Below are 16122 nucleotides of genomic sequence, written 5' to 3'. Positions count from 1 at the left end.
TTCCAGCGGGGAGCAGCTGAACCCGAGCAGCTGAGTTCGGTCCACCATCACCCCACCCCTGTTAAAAATAAGTCCTGACTCTTGTTCTTAGGTACATTAAATAATTTGGAAGACAGCAACTCCTTAACAACCCCTTTCCCATAAAACTCGAAGTCAACAAACCTTGTTACATAATAAAGCAAATTCACTGAGTTATAACCAACGTGCACTCTAGAGCGAGCGCTCTTTTGCCAGATTTTCTTTAACAATGTATTGCCAAGCAAGGGGCATTCGGGGCTTTTCCGTTTGCTATTTTAACACTTGCTTTCCCACAGATGTCTGCAGTTAGGAACTGCTATTTTCAACACCGGGGGAATACTTATCCTCAACTCAAAAAAGAAGACACTCTTCCTACTCGTCCACTTTAAAAAGACCCAACCTTGACGTGACGCCTGCAGGACCAGCTCCCCCAGCAAGCACACCAGCCTCGCAGGGCGTCGGTCCGCGGGCGGTCACCGCTGATTGGCTGGTGCAGTGGCCGGGGAAAGCGCGGCCTTCCTCTGACAGTGGAGGGTGATTGGCTGCTGGAGACCCACCCCCTCGCCGATTGGGTGGCGGAAGCAAAGCCGGGGATTGGTGGAGCGCCGCAGGACTCACTCACAGCTGCTGGGGCTCAGGCTCCCAGGAGAAGGCCGAGATGGCGACTGTAGCTTGGCTACTGGGTCGGCGCGTGGCGAGCTGGAGGCCGCGGCCGCCACTGCAGCCTCTCGCCGGCCTGATTACCCAGCGGGCCAACTCGCTGTTGCCCGTGGACGATGCAATCAATGGGCTAAGGGAGGAGCAGAAGCAGGTAGGGAGCCTGACCCCCCTCCCGGCCCCTTTTCCGTGCTCGGTGGTCTCCCTGGCGCTCTTCTACCCAGCGCCCACCCAGCCGCGGCGTGTGATCCGGGGGCTGTAGGAGGGCCAGCGCGGGGGCGGCCGCGGGCCCCAGTCTTCCCTCTGTGGCGGCAGCAAGGCCTGGTTGCCGGAGTTACACGAGGAGTCGAGGATAGGAACGCTCCTGGGAGACCGGGGATGGTGGGGCGGGGGGTGTTTTGGTGGAGGATTGGCAGGACTACCCGCGTGTGGCAAAAGGGCCCTCAATCTGTCTGAAGTCTTCTTACACCTCAATACTGTCTACGGCTGTGGTTCTCAAACCTGGTTAATCATCACCACGGAATCTTTTTCAAATACACACCTTGGGGGTGGAGTTGAAATGCACAGTGTAGCCCGTGCTGTAATTCTTCAACCTATCGGGTCAAACCACAAAGTTGAAAAAAAACTTGAAAGATGTTGTTACAAATGGGGCTGAACCAGAGCCATTCCTGGAGGAAGGAGACTGTTCACTTGGACACTGGCTTGGAGTTCCTGGGGAATGTGATTCTCCTGTGGCTCTAAGCAAGTACCCGAGCTTGCCCAGAACCCCAAAGTCCACTTGCATTTACAGTCAGCAGACAGAGCTTTGAATCACCTCAGGCAGAAAGTGTTCAATCCTAGTTCTCAAACTTTCCTGCCAAAAGGAGTTTCTAATCTCTTTTGAATAATCCCTTTTACCCAAAGGCTCAGGGACAAAAAGGAGCCTGACACGTGCCAAGAACTGAAGGGGGCGTGGCTGGAGCACAGTGAGTGGGGGATGAGAAAGGTACTGGGGAATGCTGGATAGGCTGCAGGGGTCACCTCACACGGGGCCTTCTAGTCCTGGGTAAGGAGTTTGTCTTAATTTTTTTTTAATGGTTAAAAAAAAAAGAAGCGGGGCTTCCCTGGTGGCGCAGTGGTTGAGAATCTGCCTGCCAATGCAGGGGACATGGGTTCGAGCCCTGGTCTGGGAAGATCCCACATGCCACGGAGCAACTAGGCCCGTGAGCCACAACTACTGAGCCTGTGCGTCTGGAGCCTGTGCCCCACAACGAGAGGCCACGACAGTGAAAGGCCCGCGCACCGCGATGAAGAGTGGCCCCTGCTTGCCACAACTAGAGAAAGCCCTCGCATAGAAACGAAGACCCAACACAGCCAAAAAAATTAAAAGTAAATAAATAAATAAATAAGTCAGGAGCTCTTTAAAAAAAAAAAAAAGCAAGACTTGCTAGATCTTTAAAAAAAAAAAGAAGCATAGCTAATTTACAACGTTGTGTTAGTTTCAGGTGTACAGCAAAGTGATTCAGTTATACATATACATATATAAGGAGTTTGTCTTTTAAGGACCATGTAAAGCCATGGAATGATTTATGTAGGGGAGTGACATTTAAGAAATAATCTTCAGGGACTTCCCTGGTGGTCCAGTGGTTAGGACTCCACGCTCCCAATGCAGGGGACCCGGGTTCAATCCCTGGTCAGGGAACTAGATCCCACAGGCTACAACTAAAAAGTCCCCTATGCCGCAACTAAAGACCTGGCGCAGCCAAATAAATAAATAAATAAAAATAAATAAATAATCTTCAGAAAGAGAAGGGAAGATCATCTCTGAGGAAGCATAAACTGGTGGGGCCTCTAAGTTTCAGTTTGATGCTCTTTGGTGAGGTTAGTTGTGTCCCGTTTCCCTGAAGGTGTCCTCAGTAGTGGAGACGCTGTCCTCAGGGGCAACTATGTACCGTTTCAGCAGCATCTGTCCACCTCTCTCCCTCTAGCTTCGTCAGACCATGGCTAAATTCCTTCAGGAGCATCTGGCACCCCATGCCCAGGAGATTGATCGGAGCAATGAGTTCAAGAACCTGCGAGTGAGTCGTGGGGCACACTCTGAGGGGGATGGGGGGCAGACTGGGAGCTGGGCTGGGATGGTCTGGGAATTGCACTGCTGCCTGGCAGAGCTCTCACAGTCTTCTGGTAAATGAAAGCTCCCTAAGAATGCAGCCCCTTTCTCTGAAGCCCTTGGGTCTTGTTGTTCCAGATATGCCAGGCCCCTGTGACTGGCTGCTTTCTCACAACCCACTACACTCACTCTATTCTGTTGGCAGGAGTTTTGGAAGCAGCTGGGGAACCTGGGAGTCTTGGGTGTCACAGCCCCTGGTGAGTATGGTTTCTTTCCCTACAGAGAACTTTTCTTGCATGCCCTTTAAAACCATTCCCGAAAGAAGCAGGAAAGGAGAAGAAAGATCATACTCGGAGAAACCAGAGTCTCTTCCCACTTGGAGCTGAGAAAGTGCCCAGTGACTGTCAACCCAGAGAAGAGTAAACTCTTCTGTTTCTCTAGGCAGTGATGTTAACAAGGCAAAGGATTTAGGTCAGTGTGGTTCACTTGGGTCACCCAGACTCTTGAACTCTGCATGCTTAACAAGTTCCCCCAGGTGATCTGGGGAGTTTAGAAAACTCCAGATCAAGCAGTGGTCTTAGTACCTCAGTCTTACTGCCTCGCATAATCCCTAAGCTCTGCCCTACCAGTAGCATCGAGGCAGTACCACTCAGGACAGTGTGTTCCTGTGGGGGATACCTGTGTTCTCTGCCCACAGCTTGGCCCTAGAGCTCATTTGGAAGCAGACGGAGGTGTAGGGGAGAGGGATGCCTGTCTGAGCCTCCACAGTGAGGTGGCCAGATGATGTATTTAACAGGCTGTCCCTGGGCCTGTCCAGAGTCCCCTGTGGGTCTTACTACTTGTTTCCAGGGGGAGAGGGCAGGGAGCTGGTGGGCTTTGTTTCAGACGTTGGCCTCTAGAGCAAAGGCCAGGCCTGGCTTGCGGTGCCTTGTAAAGAGGTTAGCCTGTGGCCTCGCCAGCCAAAGCCTGGACAGCCCACCTTGCTTTGGCCTGTGTTCACTGGGCATTAGAGTAGTGGTGGACCACAGTATTCTCTCCTTACATCCTCCCCTCACCACTTGGAGACAGTTCCTGGGATTTAAGCTGATCGTACAAAGTTACATCATGAGTGATGATGTAACCACTTAAAAATTAATTTAGACTATCTTAACATACAATAGTAGGGGGAAGGTTGCTGGGAACTCTCAAACAAGACTCTTTCTCCCACCGTGTCTTGGGGGTTTATGAGCCCCCACAAAGAATATTCTTCTGAATCAGATGCTAGTTAATGGAAGAAAGAGGCAGTTAGGAATCAGATGAAAACCCTATCCAGGGAGAACCTTGAAAAGAAAGCCAGATATGAGTTCTGGTTTCCACATGGTGTCCTGGTAGCAGTTTCTAATGTTACCTGCCTGTGGGCTTTCCTTCCTGGAGTCGTGCGGGTTGGGCTAACCCTTCCCTAGAGCCAAGGACCAGCCTGACTTCTTGGTTAGAGTGAACATACACAGAGGGCCTTTCCAGGGTTTACCCAGACAGCAGGGCGGAGGGCGGGAAGGCTGGCACCAGGTAACCCAGCCTCTTTGATTTTGGATCTGCTGCCAAGGAAAACAACCACATTTTTTATGAGGAGTTCTGAAATTCCCTCCCAGCATCTCTTCTGCCCTCTCCAGACTTCCTCTCAGGCTGCAGCTCTCCTGTTCCATTACCAGCCCTGCTTCTTTAGGTCCAAACCTACGCTATGAAGCTCTCATCTTCCTCAGGGCTTCTGCATGCACATCCTCTGCTTTGTATCTCATCTTCGTGCTTTGACCTTCCCTCTTTGTGTTTCTCTGATAAACCCCAGGTCCTCTTGCTTCATTTGTTCATCAGCGTCGGCACTTCTATAGCTTTCCAAACAGTAGGTGCTCAGGTCTTCTTGTCTTCATTAAGAGGGCCATCTGGGATAGGGAATTCCCTGGCGGTCCAGTGGTTAGGACTCTGCGCTTTCACTGCCAAGGGCCTGGGTTCAATCCCTGGCTGGGGAGCTAAGATCCCAAAAGCTGCGTGGCGTGGCCAAATAAATAAATTTTTTTGGTAAAATGTTTGGGATAAAGCAGGAGTTGCAATGACTGTTTTCTGAACCATGCCTCAGCTGACCAGAGGCAGCAGCAGGCAAAACCAATTCTGTGAGCTTGCAAGCAGGGTCCACAGCATCCGCCTGTTGACCTTGCTAGAGGGAACTTGGAATAGGTGCTATAAGAGTGTTCCTCTACTGCAAATAAATGTAAGATTCCTCTCAGTGTCCTCATTTAACTGGGCTGCCTTTTCCACTCCCCTGCGCCCCCAACCCCAACCCCTAGTTCAGTATGGCGGCTCCGGCCTGGGCTACCTGGAACACGTGCTGGTGATGGAGGAGATATCCCGAGTCTCTGGAGCAGTGGGTCTCAGTTACGGTGCCCACTCCAACCTCTGCCTTAACCAAATTGTTCGTAATGGAAACGAGGCCCAGAAGGAGAAGTACCTCCCCAAGGTGAGGAAATGGGGATGGAGAAACACGCTGATTGCATGGTGCAACCACCAGCCATGAAGCTTCTCCCCCATTGGGGAGGGCTGGTCAGCCTTGCTTTCTGTAGCATGCTGCTACCCTGAAACTGATAGGGCTAGGAAGGGGTCAGGGATTTGTTTTAAAATACTTCAGTTAGGGCTTCCCTGGTGGTGCAGTGGTTAAGAATATGCCTGCCAATGCAGGGGACACGGGTTCGAGCCCTGGCCCGGGAAGCTCCCACGTGCCGTGGAGCAACTAAGCCCGTGTGCCACAACTACTGAGCCTGCACTCTAGAGCCCGCGAGCCACAACTACTGAAGCCCGTGTGCCTAGAGCCTGTGCCCCGCAACAAGAGAAGCCACCGCAATGAGAAGCCCGCGCACTGCAACGAAGAGTAGCCCCCGTTCTCCGCAACTAGAGAAATCCCGCGCAGCAATGAAGGCCCGATGCAGCCAAAAATAAATGAAAAATAAATTTAAAAAATAAAAAACTAAAATATGACACTAAAAACAAATAAAATACTTCAATCAAAAAAATTAAAAATAGGAACTTCCCTGGTGGTTCAGTGGTTAAGACTCCGTGCTTCCAATGCAAGGGGCGTGGGTTCGATCCCTGGTCGGGGACTAGCAAGCCACATGGCACAGCCAAAAAATAAATTAAAAATAGGGCCAGAACACCTGAGTCAGTCACTGGACAACATTTACTGAGCATTTTAAGAAATGAAAGCCTAGGACTAGCTTCCCTTGCAAAGGGAATGGGAATAGAAGAGAAAGCTTCAGGCTTGTGGGTATGGGGCTTCTCTTCTAGGACTTTACCTATGCCCGGATCTGAGAGAAGTTAGAAGGGGTGTCATGTGACCAGGCAAGACATGGTATCAGTGAGCCCCTGCAGGGTACTTCTGAAGTCATAACAAGGCCCTTTGGGGTTTTCCTTGCAGCTGATCAGTGGTGAATACGTCGGAGCCCTGGCCATGAGTGAGACAAATGCTGGCTCCGATGTTGTCTCCATGAAGCTGAAAGCAGAAAAGAAAGGTGAGGCTCCCCTTGATTTGAGAGCTGAAGTGGGCAGAGGTACAGACCTTCGGGGTAAGGGAGCAGTGATTGGAGGTGGCCTCTGCTGGGTTTCTAGAAGCACTTGCCAGCTGGACAGCTTTTTGCTCAACAGAAGGTCTGGAGAACTGACTGGTTGAGACAGGCCCATACAGCTTATGCAAGTAGCCAACTTCCTGTCCTTAGGAGATCACTATGTCCTGAATGGCAACAAATTCTGGATCACCAATGGCCCTGATGCTGATGTCCTTATTGTCTATGCCAAGACAGATCTGGCTGCTGTGCCAGCTTCTCGGGGCATCACAGCCTTCATTGTGGAGAAGGTGAGTGTAGGGGAGTGTATGGCGGGAGGCTTTTATCTCCTGAAAGTGGCACTGGAGATGACCTCCTTCAAGTGATTGCAAAGACCATCAGGGTTGTGTGCTCTGCCAAGGCTCCCTCCTGGGATGGGGCTGAGGTGGGAATGGAGACTGAAAGGAGGGTGGCCAAAAAGTGGAATTCAGGGAGGAGGGGTCAAGTCTGAGGACGGTGGAGCCATCCACAGAGCCAGGCTGTCTGGAGGTCCAGGAAGATGAGGACTGAAGGGAGGCCACCAGCTTTGACAATCAGGGTGTCACTGGTGGACTTGGAGAGAGCAGCCACGGGAGCCCAAGGTATGATTGAGGATGCAGGTGGAGACCGGAGACTGCACCTTCCAAGTCTTGTCAGTAAAAGCACAAGGGAGACAGCAGGAGTTAGAATGAAAAGTTGGGAGTTTCAGTTTGCTTTTAGGAATGGGAGAGAACTGAGCAAATTTTTTGGTAAAGAGAAAAGAAAATAGGAGAGGGAGAAAGTGAGATGTGTGAGAGAGAGTGAGCAAAGCACAATGGTGAGTTGAGGGAGAAGAGGCACGGGTGGGGGACGGTGATGGTGGAGGAACCATCTGCCTAATGGTCATGAAGTAGGAGGCCAGGGCCCCTGGGAGGGCGGGGGGACCATGGGGGCAGGGGAGTTGGTAGAGAGTTTCATGAATGAGTGTTTTAAAAATTTGCAGTACCCTCCATAGGGAGAGGGGGAGAGTATATCAGAATGGGACTGGAGGACAAGAAAAGTGAGTAGCCCAAAGGGCGTGGCTGAGATGGGAACTCTCCAGGTTGAGTCACACTGCTCTCGTCTCCTAGAGGAGAGGGAAGCAACACCTGGCAGTGCTCTGATGGGCATATGCCAACGCGGTCTGCATCTGATTAGTCCAGGTCAGAGCACACAGGTGGTTGAGTTGAACCCCGGGTGGGACTCCATTAGGTACAGGTGGCAGAGGAACAAGGGGGCAAAGGAATTGAGTGGACTGGGGAGAGTGTCTTAGAAGTGATTTCCCGGGCTTCCCTGGTGGCACAGTGGTTGAGAATCCGCCTGCCAACGCAGGGGACACGGGTTCGAGCCCTGGTCCGGGAAGATCCCACGTGCCGCGGAGCAACTAAGCCCGTGTGCCACAGCTACTGAGCCTGCGCTCTAGAGCCCGCGAGCCACAACTACTGAGCCCGCGTGCTGCAACTACTGAAGCCCATGCGCCTAGAGCCCTGCTCTGCAACAAGAGAAGCCACAGCAAGGAGAAACCCACGCACCGCAACGAAGAGTAGCCCCCCTCGCCGCAACTAGAGAAAGCCTGTGTGCAGCAACAAAGACCCAACACAGCCAATAAAAATAAATAAATTTTTTAAAAAATCTTAAAAAAATAAAAAAAAAGAAGTGATTTCCCCCAAGGAAAGGAACCAAAGCCAGGAAGGGTCAGAAGGGCCCCAGGGATCTGGCATTTCACTGGGAAAGAACCGGTCTCGCGAGAACTGGGGAGAATGCAGCCAGCAGCAGGGGAGGCTGGGGTGGAGTGTTAGGGGCAGTGCCTTCAGAAATGGGGTGGTCGCATACAGAGTGGGGGCCTGGTGAGTAGACGCTGGTGTATCAGGCAAATACAGGGACTTGATGGAAAGATGGTTACTTCCCAGGGGTTTCCCTTTTCTTGGCCCCCTTGGGGACTGCTCTGTAATCAGGGCCACCTTTTATTCCCATAAAGGGTATGCCAGGCTTCAGCACCTCCAAGAAGCTGGACAAGCTGGGGATGAGGGGCTCTAACACCTGTGAGCTAATCTTTGAGGACTGCGAGGTTCCTGGTGAGTCTCTGAGAATGAGGGAGCCCCTGTCCTGACCCCATCATGCGCTGAGAAAGCCCATCTCTGGCTTGGAGAGCCTCACCATTGTTAGCTCACCAATGGTATGTGGCCAGACAGTGGGCCTGCCACTGTGCCCTTGCCCACTGGCCCATAGGTGTTGGTCTCAGTCTGGACAGCTGTCCTTCCCGGCCAGAGCTCCTGCAGCTGTATGCCCTACTGTGGCTTCAGGGAAGGGTGGTGTTTCCTATGTGGACCACACACTGTGCCTGGGGCTGGTATTCCAGTATCTGGAGTAGAAAGGTAAGATCTGCCCTTACCCACTCACGTCCTTCAGACTTCCTTGTATGTACATTTGCCTGTACAGCCTGTATGAGGTATTCATTAACAATGCTAAAAAAACATCTAAATAAACTGATGGAAGCTGGACTCGGTGAAGGGAAGGCAGTTCAGTTTATAAGTATTTCTCCCCTGAAGTGTAAGTGAAAGTGTGCCACATCATGAGAGAGCCAGCATCCCTGTCATGCACTGATGAGACAGAGGGCACAGATTTGATCACCAGTTAGGATGGTTCTGTGCCTGAGACATAAACCATCCCTCTCCCCCACGATCCGCCACCGGAGAAAAGTGTGCTTTAGTTATAAGGAGCATCTAGGGAGGGATGATCAGTGCAGAGCCTTCTTTGTCGGCAAGGATAAAACTCCACTAGCATTAAAGACAGGTCAGTGGTGTCAACTCTTCGCACTCAGCTTCCTGCCCACACCTCCCCAGGCCATCCAGTGTCCTTGCTTTCGGGTTGGGGAGGTGTTCAGCAGTTTCTGTCACCAGCACCGAATGGCCCATCTCCTGGCCAGGCTCTTCCATGGACCACCCAGGGGAGGGTGGAGGGTAGTATTAACCAGAGCAGACTCAACCTGGGGGAAAGAGTAATTCTCTGGTTCCTTTGTGGACACAAGTGTGTTAAAAAAAAAAAAATTGGGAGAGGTTGGATGACTTCTAGACCAAACTAGCTTTTCTTCTTTCCCATCCAAGGCAGCTCAAGAAGAGAAGGGGAGGATCTAAGGATTGGGCCTGTGTGTCTGGTCTTGGGGATGGTGTGTGTGTTGGGGGCAGGGTGAGGAGAGCATGTCCCCACTAGCAAGCTCCACTTCTGACTGGAAGTGGTAAACTCCATCCCTTCCCTCACCTGGAGCCCTAGTTGAAGGTCAGGTAACATATTTTAATGCCTTGTGAGAGAGCCACGTTACTAAACCCAGCAACTTTTCTAAAAGTGAGGAGGCTGTGGACAGCCCCCTTGCCCCTGACCAGCACTTTTCCCTGCAGCTGCCAACATCCTGGGCCATCAAAGTAAGGGCGTCTACGTGCTGATGAGTGGGCTGGACCTGGAGCGGCTGGTGCTGGCCGGTGGGCCCCTCGGGTGAGTGTGAGGCTCGGGGGGGGAGCTGGGCTCTTGTAGCCTCCTCAGCAGGTGGTGCCACAGCCCTCCCCTTGGGGCCGATGGGAGCCTGTACCTTATCTCCTGGAGACAAAAAATTACCTTTCCTCTCACGTTTACTTTCTTTGCATTGAAGGCAAGTATCATTGGGTGACAGACAAAAGGCCTGAGGAGCCACCCTGCTTATTTACTCAGATGTGAAGCAAGACGCCTGAGCTCTAATCATCTACGAAGGGTCCCGCCACTCCACCTGGTCTCAGGGGAAGGGGCACTGACTGCTGGGCAGTCAGTGCGGTGACTGAGCAGGGCTGACAAGGGTCCTCACGCTCCTTTTCTCCTCCCTGGGATGCCAGCTCCTTGTCTTGCTGGGCTGCCCCCCAGGCCTTTCCACACTAGCATTTGCCCCCCAACCAGCAATGGGGCGACGGCGAGGCCCCTCGCCAGTGTTCTCTCCTTCCCGTAGGATCATGCAGGCCATCCTCGACCACGCTATTCCCTACCTGCACATGAGGGAAGCCTTTGGCCAGAAGATCGGCCACTTCCAGGTGAGTGGAATGGTTTTGTTAAGATGCACTCTTTTGTTGGGTTCAGGTTTTCTTTAACAAATGAACAAATAGGGCACTTGCTGTGGGCATTTACTATCCTTCGTCAAAAAAATGAGTTTGAGGGAATTCCCTGGTGGTCCAGTGGTTGGGACTCCGTGCCTCCACTGCAGGGGGCCCAGGCTCGATCCCTGGTTAGGGAACTAAGATCCCGCAAGCCTCGTGGCATGGCCAAAAAAACAAAAACAAACAAAAAAATGAGTTTGAATGCTTGGGGCGCGGGCTTCCTCAGCATGCTACCTGGCTCTGAAAGCGGTCAGGCAGTTCATCTCGCGTCACCTCCCTTCCTGTTTGAGATGAATGAATGAGGCATTGTAGGGTTGGAGGGTGAAGCGAGCAGATTGTGGGGAGGGAGTAGCATTTTGAGTCACGCTTTCTGGGCTGCGGGACGGTCGGTAATGAGGGTCGTGTGAGTGGAGGGCCAGGTCCACAATGCAGCAGCAGCTCTCTGGCCTTAACTCCAGACCCGCTACCATGTCTGTCATCCTAAGCAAGTCCCACCTCCTCTCTGTGCCCCGGGACCCCATTCCCAGCTGTCAGGTTGCTACTGCTGACCTGCTTTTGGTAACTAGGGAATGATTCCGAGAGGAGTGTGTCTCCAGCACACTGACCCGTGGGCTCCCTTTGTGTGCAGTTGATGCAGGGGAAGATGGCAGACATGTACACCCGCCTCATGGCCTGTCGGCAGTACGTCTACAATGTCGCCAAGGCCTGTGATGAGGGGTACTGCACCGCCAAGGTAAGGGCCGGGCCCAGAGGAGAGCACGCCGGGGCAGGGGTGGTTGCTGGGCCCCCTCCCCTCCGTGTGGCCCTGGCGGGGGCCCTGCTGACACGGAACCTCCTCCCACAGGACTGCGCTGGGGTGATTCTTTACTCAGCCGAGTGCGCCACACAGGTAGCCCTGGATGGCATCCAGTGTTTGGGTGAGTGGCCCCCACTCCCTACTCCCCACTCCTCACCTGTGCTTCAGCTGAGCTGCACCTTTAGGCTCCTCCTGCCCCAGTTACTGGGAGGACATGGGAAAGCAAAGAGGAAAACTGCCAGAGGCCACAAGTTGCTACTGTCTGCAGTAGTGCCCCCCTCTCACCCTCCCAGCCTGGTCCTATGGACACTGGGAAATGGGGAAGAGGAGACGCCTCAGAGGTGGAACAGCCTCACTTCAATGCCGCATAGTGGTTAAGAGCACAGGCTTGAGCCAGACGGCCTAGGTTCGAATCCTGGCTCTACCACTGACCAGCTTTGTGACTTGTGCAAGTTACTTCAGCTCTCTGGGCCTGGCACCCAGTAAGTGCTATGCAGTAGTTTCTTGTCCCCCTTCTCCATGTCTGCCAGTGGTTCTCCCCTACCTTTGCCTGGCATCCTCAGCACTCTGAGTGGACTTCCGGCCTCCTGTCCACCCTCCCCACAATTAGGTAATCCCCACCCCATCCCTCTCACCACCTTTTTTTTTTTTTTAATTTATTTTTGGCTATGTTGGGTCTTCATTGCTGCGCGTGGGCTTTCTCTAGTTGCAGCGAGCGGGAGCTACTCTTCGTTGAGGTGCGCGGGCTTCTCATTGCGGTGGCTTCTCTTGTTGCAGAACACGGGCTCTAGGCGCGTGGGCTTCAATAGTTGCAGCACGTGGGCTAAGTAGTTGTGGCTCACAGGCTCTAGAGCACAGGCTCAGTAGTTGTGGTGCACGGGCTTAGCTGCTCCGTGGCATGTGGATCTGCCCAGACCAGGGCTCGAACCCATGTCACCTGCATTGGCAGGCGGATTCTTAACCACTGCGCCACCAGGGATGCCTCTCACCACCTTTTGCTGCTTCTCTTCAATCAGTCTCTCCTCCTAGCCCATTTCTATGTATTTGATCTTCTGTTTGCTTTCCTTGCTTTGCCCACTGCCCATCACTTTTCCTGTTGTCCTTTCTTCTCTGCCCAAACCATGGCTGCAGGTGGCAATGGCTACATCAACGACTTTCCCATGGGCCGCTTTCTGAGAGATGCCAAGCTGTATGAGATCGGGGCTGGGACCAGCGAAGTGAGGCGGCTAATCATCGGCAGAGCCTTCAACGCAGAATTCCACTAACTCCAAGACCCTTCATCCCCTTTCCCAGCACCTAGAGGCCTTTCTCTGGAAGGAGAGACGCGGCAGCTCTTCTCCAGGCAGGCCCTGCCCACCGGCCCAGGAAAAGTGTGCAGTGGCTTAACATGGACTCCTCAGGAAGCATGCTGGCTTTTCTGGGGCTCAGTGGGAGGGCTTTGGTGACTCTGCGCCCTTGCTCTCTAACTTCAAGCCTGATGCCCCACCCCCGCTCCCAGGGTGGGCACCTTTTTTCCTGGTGAGCCTCTGCCAGGGAACCCTCTGCTCAAGTACACCAGAAGCATTGCCCCTCTCCTTAATCTGAACTTGGTAGCCTCTTTTCTTTCTGGGGAAAAATACCCCCCAAACCTAGCCTCTGTTTCTGTCAATTTCTAGAGGCATCAGCTCCCAGCAGCTTGTGAGTGGGCACCCCCTCTGCAGCAGCCCCTCCATCCCTCATTCTTTAAGCTGAAATCCTACCACTGGGGTAGAGCTCTCGGAATAGGCATCTCAGAACACCTGTGCCACCCAGAGTCCACGGTGGGGCAGAGGTCAGCGTGCTCGTGAAGGACGGGGCTCAATGCCTCCAGCACAACGCTGCCACCGCCACCGTCCAGTCCTGGCCATGTGACAGCCCACAGCTGACTGGGCAGCAGGCCTGGGTTGGCTGGCTCAACTCCAGCCAAGGCTGCCTGCATACATTTCTCTGGACACCCTATGGCTAATTTTGTTACAACTGCACAGTGGCTGCTGCCATTTTGTATTAAACATTTCATGAAGCAAACCCATCTGCTTCGAAACTGGTGTTTTTGGGGAGAAGCAGTCTACTTGCTACTGCCTTCTGTCTGGCTCCAGCCCTATGTCCTTGGAGAGTGGCTGGTCCAGGTCCTGCTTCTGGCCCTTCAGCCTGCTCATTGGTGATAGGGGACACAGGGGTGGAATCAGCCCTTAGGATAGAGGAGTTCTCAACCTCCCTTTTCCAGATCTCCCAGTGATTTTTTTAAAGAAAGGAGGGAGCGGTAAGAGTCTTGGAGCTAGAAGGAAGCTCGTAAGTTTCTGGAAACCATCCCCATGTTTTTTGAAAGATCAAGACAATTTGATTTTCCCAAGGTCAGAACTGGAGCTAGAATCCAGATCAGCAGAAATAGGGGTTCTGAGAATGCCAGCCTGGGGCCCTACTACATGGCCGCCTGGATGGATCACAGTCAGAGTGGGACAGTTTTGGGTTGTCCCACCCCATCTAATTCCCTAAAAGAGAACTGGTTTTCTTGGCCCTCAGCCCAGCGACGCCTGTTCTGACTTTTGGTCCTGGCCTATAGCCAAGAGCTGTTCCCAGCCTGATGCTTGTGACAGGTGGAGCTAGCTCCTTACCAACCCCAGCCCAGTCCTATCCTAAGGGGCTTGTGGCCCTATCCCTGCACTTCCCCACCCTGCTCCCTACTATGTTGAGATGAATGTGGCTAAAATGGTGGTCTTGCTGGTTATAAAGTGTAGCTGGAACGAACAGCCTGAAGACGTTCAGAATGGGATGTTTCATCCAGTCAGTGTGGGTAACGGAGCTCTGCCACCAACTTGGGGAGGAGGATTATTCTCCCAATGCTATATGTGAAATAGAAATGTTATAAAATAAAGCCAAAAAAGTGTAGCCTGAGTCATGAATGATGGGAGAGCAGGGGGCACTGGTTCTTGGAATTTGGGGTTGTTTATGTGCATTGTGCAACTCTGCAGTACCAGCTGCCAGCACTCCTTCCTGGGGCTGCCTCATTCCACTCCAATTTTAGGCAGGTCACTATCAGCCCAGCTCCCCTGTTGACTACCATCCCATTCTTTGTTTTCCTACTGCTTGCCCCGTCGGATGGCAACAGAAGCTAAGGGAATGGTTTTCCAAGTGTGGTCTGGGCACACCCTTTATCAGAATTTAGCAACCTGTAAAAAACCCAGATTCCTGGATGGGCCCCAGACCTAATCACATCCCCAGGGGTAATTATAAGGCACAGGCAACCTTTTAGAACAGCTGATCTGGGGCCTAGAGGACACGCCTGCAGAGGCCCGAGTCCTAATTCTAAACCCATATAACCTGGTAATGACAATCCCTCACCTATATAGACCTTTCAAGTCTCATACTGACATATTAGCTCCTTGATCCCGACAACCCGGTGCAGGAGACAAGGTTGCGCAGGGCCCGCTTCCCGAAGACCGGTGAGTTGCCCACGGTACCCGAAAAAACGCTAGGTGAACCGACCACGCCCAGACGTGGAGCCAGCGCTGGCGTCAGCTAGGCGTTGGGGCTGAGAAAGGGCGCCTCTTTTTTATTTGGGGGCGGACGCCCAGTCCACGCCCCGCCCGGCTAACCCAGGACCGTTAGTCGCGACCCCCAGCCTAGGACAGGTCCAGGGTCCAGGGTCCTCCCTCTGTCCCCCTCCCGCGAGGCGCCGCACCCGCGGCGGAGCCCTGCTCGGGCTCGGGCTCGGGCTCGGGCGCGGTTCCGTGGGCCCTGCGTGGAGCTCGCCTGACCCCTGCCGGCCGCCGGCCGCAAAGGCAAGGCGCTCTGGACTGGAGGCTCCCAGTCTCGTATTTCAGGATGCACAGGGCTCAGCGACGTTTTCTTCTGCCAAATGAGGACATTAAGGGGGGGAAAAGCCGGCTACTCTCTATCTGTATCGTTTCATACAAGAAAGGCCACTTTTAGCAATTTAAAAAGTAGAAAGGACAGAAATTCAGAACAAAGGCCAGTTTGTTTTTTGCTGGTGGGGGTGGTGTTTGTTTTATGTGCATGGGTTTTAAACTAGGATAGCTTAAAGGCTTATTTAAAAACAACAACAACAACAAAAACTGCAAACCCTCCCCTCCGCCCAGTTCCAGGATGAAACTCCTTTTGAATCTTTAAGAGATTTCGTTTGGTAATTCACTTCATGCCTTTAAGTGATATGCCGACTTACTGATTTAACTGCAGATGGATCTTTCAAGTGCGCACATTTAATTTATAAGAAGCCCACTACATGCCTCATTTCCACAGGCCAGCATCTGGGAGCCCTGGAATCAGAGAGTTCAGAGCCCCATCCACATTCCTGGCTGTCGCTGCCTCTGCCCACACTCCTCATACCCAGACCCAGAGCCACACTAGTTCCAGCGGGGAGCCCTGTGGGACACACCTGGTCACTCGGCAGGGAGCTGTTTGTGAAGCTGGCCTCTCCTACACCCACCCACTCTCAGACACAGCTAGCCTGTCAAAATAGTTCTTGGATACACAACAACCTGACAACTTGCCTGCCTCCTTCCAATCCACGCACCTCAACCCTTCCTCTATATTGAGCCAGAGTGAACTATCAAGCCCCTAAATACTTCTGTGGCTCCCAACACCTATAAGATCTAAGGTTTTGCAAGGCAAATATGACCCTGATCTGCCTTGGCCTTCCCCTCCGGCTGCTCCTCTCCCCACCCCTGCTGAGTACTTGTGTTCTGGTTGCAAACAGTCCTCGTGACACTGTTTCTTACCCTGCGCCTTTGCTGCAGCTGATCCCTCTGTGGAGGATGTCTTAGCCCTTCACCTTGTTCTTGCTTCCTCATC

General features: G+C 52.8%; 1 protein-coding gene across 2 annotated transcripts; it reads left to right on the top strand.

Annotated features, from left to right (window-relative positions):
- Positions 1-627: 627 nt before the first annotated feature.
- Positions 628-14199, top strand: IVD (isovaleryl-CoA dehydrogenase). Of its 2 annotated transcripts, XM_061180510.1 has the most exons (13): positions 628-829; positions 2643-2732; positions 2970-3021; positions 5083-5252; positions 6204-6297; positions 6502-6638; positions 8363-8459; positions 9780-9873; positions 10355-10436; positions 11128-11232; positions 11344-11416; positions 11826-11905; positions 12427-12508. In XM_061180510.1, the coding sequence occupies exons 1-12, from the start codon at positions 677-679 to the stop codon at positions 11864-11866; spliced, it is 1188 nt and encodes a 395-aa protein (XP_061036493.1). In that variant the 5' UTR covers positions 628-676; the 3' UTR covers positions 11867-11905; positions 12427-12508. The 2 variants fall into 2 exon arrangements, with proteins under 2 accessions (XP_061036493.1, XP_061036492.1); XM_061180509.1 differs by lacking the exon at positions 11826-11905 and having other exon boundaries at positions 12427-14199.
- The last annotated feature ends 1923 nt before the right edge of the window (positions 14200-16122 follow it).

This window comes from Eubalaena glacialis, chromosome 2, assembly GCF_028564815.1.
Source record: "Eubalaena glacialis isolate mEubGla1 chromosome 2, mEubGla1.1.hap2.+ XY, whole genome shotgun sequence".
NCBI lineage: Eukaryota > Metazoa > Chordata > Mammalia > Artiodactyla > Balaenidae > Eubalaena > Eubalaena glacialis.
This window is presented reverse-complemented; position numbering and strand designations above follow the sequence as displayed.

Excerpts from the sequence above, each read along its gene's own strand:
- IVD (XM_061180509.1), top strand. The coding sequence starts at position 677 with ATGGCGACTGTAGCTTGGCTACTGGGTCGGCGCGTGGCGAGCTGGAGG. Across the intron at positions 3,022-5,082 it reads CTTGGGTGTCACAGCCCCTG|TTCAGTATGGCGGCTCCGGC; the intron begins GTGAGTATGGTT and ends CCCAACCCCTAG. Across the intron at positions 10,437-11,127 it reads AGAAGATCGGCCACTTCCAG|TTGATGCAGGGGAAGATGGC; the intron begins GTGAGTGGAATG and ends CTTTGTGTGCAG.